Below are 1,510 nucleotides of genomic sequence, written 5' to 3' on the forward strand. Positions count from 1 at the left end.
GAAAGGCTGGCTTTAGCATAATGTGGCATTCGCAACATACGATTGCGAATGACTCACTGACGCCGAGCCGTTGAAGAGCTTTTGGTAAAAGTGTGAAATTATTCCGATACTAGCAAGACAATATTTTTATTAAGTCTCATCAAAAAAAAATCCTTGTCGTTTAAAGAATAAACACAGATAAGTACTTACGTCCTCCCAAGATGACTTCAATTCTGCGCATTCAGTGCCCACCATGGTATGAGTTTTGCCCGTTCCCGTTTGACCATAAGCAAATACGGTGCAGTTGTAGCCGGACAACACTTCCTCAATGAGAGGTGCCACCACCGTGCTGTAGACATCCGCCTGCCGCGAGTCTGTACCAAATACACGATCGAAGGTAAACTTCTTTGTCAACTTCGATTCAATGGTATGCCGAGTTACTATTTCACGTGGCGAAATGGTATCTATCACTTCCGCCGATCGAATACAACGTTCCCGTGCATTTAATGGCCTATAGAAAAGTATATATTTGCATTATTTGATATTTTATTGCTGAAAAATCGCTCTTCGAATAGTGCACTCACCGAACACGCACATACACCTGAATATTTTGATTAGATATTTTACGCGGTTGATTGCTCGATGCGCTGTTGGTGCCTGCAGATATATTCATCGCAATCAAATATATATTTTCACAAAAGTACAATAAACAATAAATATGCTGGCCACACAAGGAAAAAATTCGACAACCCCGCTGCTATTTACTTGCTCCAATCGCTGAATTCGAATCGACCGTTTGAAATGCTTCGTTCACTTTCGTACAGCTGGCTGAACGAAAAGGTGCTGCCTATCGGCGCAGGGTTGCATGAGCTCAAAGGTACTGCCAGTTATTACCATGAACCAAAAATACAAAAAATGTGTCTTTCGTTCATGGCTATTACCATCAAGAATTATTCACCCAACCGACGTTAGCACCTCATTTGGGAAAATATTAAGATTTTTGTATTGCGATCGAANGCAATCAAATATATATTTTCACAAAAGTACAATAAACAATAAATATGCTGGCCACACAAGGAAAAAATTCGACAACCCCGCTGCTATTTACTTGCTCCAATCGCTGAATTCGAATCGACCGTTTGAAATGCTTCGTTCACTTTCGTACAGCTGGCTGAACGAAAAGGTGCTGCCTATCGGCGCAGGGTTGCATGAGCTCAAAGGTACTGCCAGTTATTACCATGAACCAAAAATACAAAAAATGTGTCTTTCGTTCATGGCTATTACCATCAAGAATTATTCACCCAATCGACGTTAGCACTTCATTAGCAAAGAACGTCCCAAGCAAATAATAGAAATACTGAAATTGAAATAGTAAAATAACTTATACCTTTTTGATTTAAACGACATATATAGATGAATTTAAATATTAATTTTTAATTTTATTACTCTTCTTGTATTATGTAGTTAAACAATATCATATTATAATACTTCACTCCACAGTATACGGTCCGATAGCCATTTCATTTACTTC

The 1,510-nt window shown here is 38.7% G+C and overlaps 1 protein-coding gene across 1 annotated transcript; it reads right to left on the reverse strand.

Moving 5' to 3' along the window:
- Positions 1-185: 185 nt before the first annotated feature.
- On the reverse strand, positions 186-810 carry LOC108356614 (kinesin-like protein Klp61F; the record flags this gene model as incomplete). Its single annotated transcript, XM_017607715.1, has 2 exons — positions 564-810; positions 186-490 (listed from the first exon to the last, which is right to left on the reverse strand). Coding segments are annotated over exons 1-2 (394 nt in total), but the record flags the coding sequence as incomplete, so codon positions are not given.
- Between the last annotated feature and the right edge of the window lie 700 nt (positions 811-1,510).

This window comes from Rhagoletis zephyria, unplaced genomic scaffold (genome assembly GCF_001687245.7).
Source record: "Rhagoletis zephyria isolate East Lansing unplaced genomic scaffold, Rhagoletis_zephyria_1.1 Rzeph_scaffold_62090, whole genome shotgun sequence".
NCBI lineage: Eukaryota > Metazoa > Arthropoda > Insecta > Diptera > Tephritidae > Rhagoletis > Rhagoletis zephyria.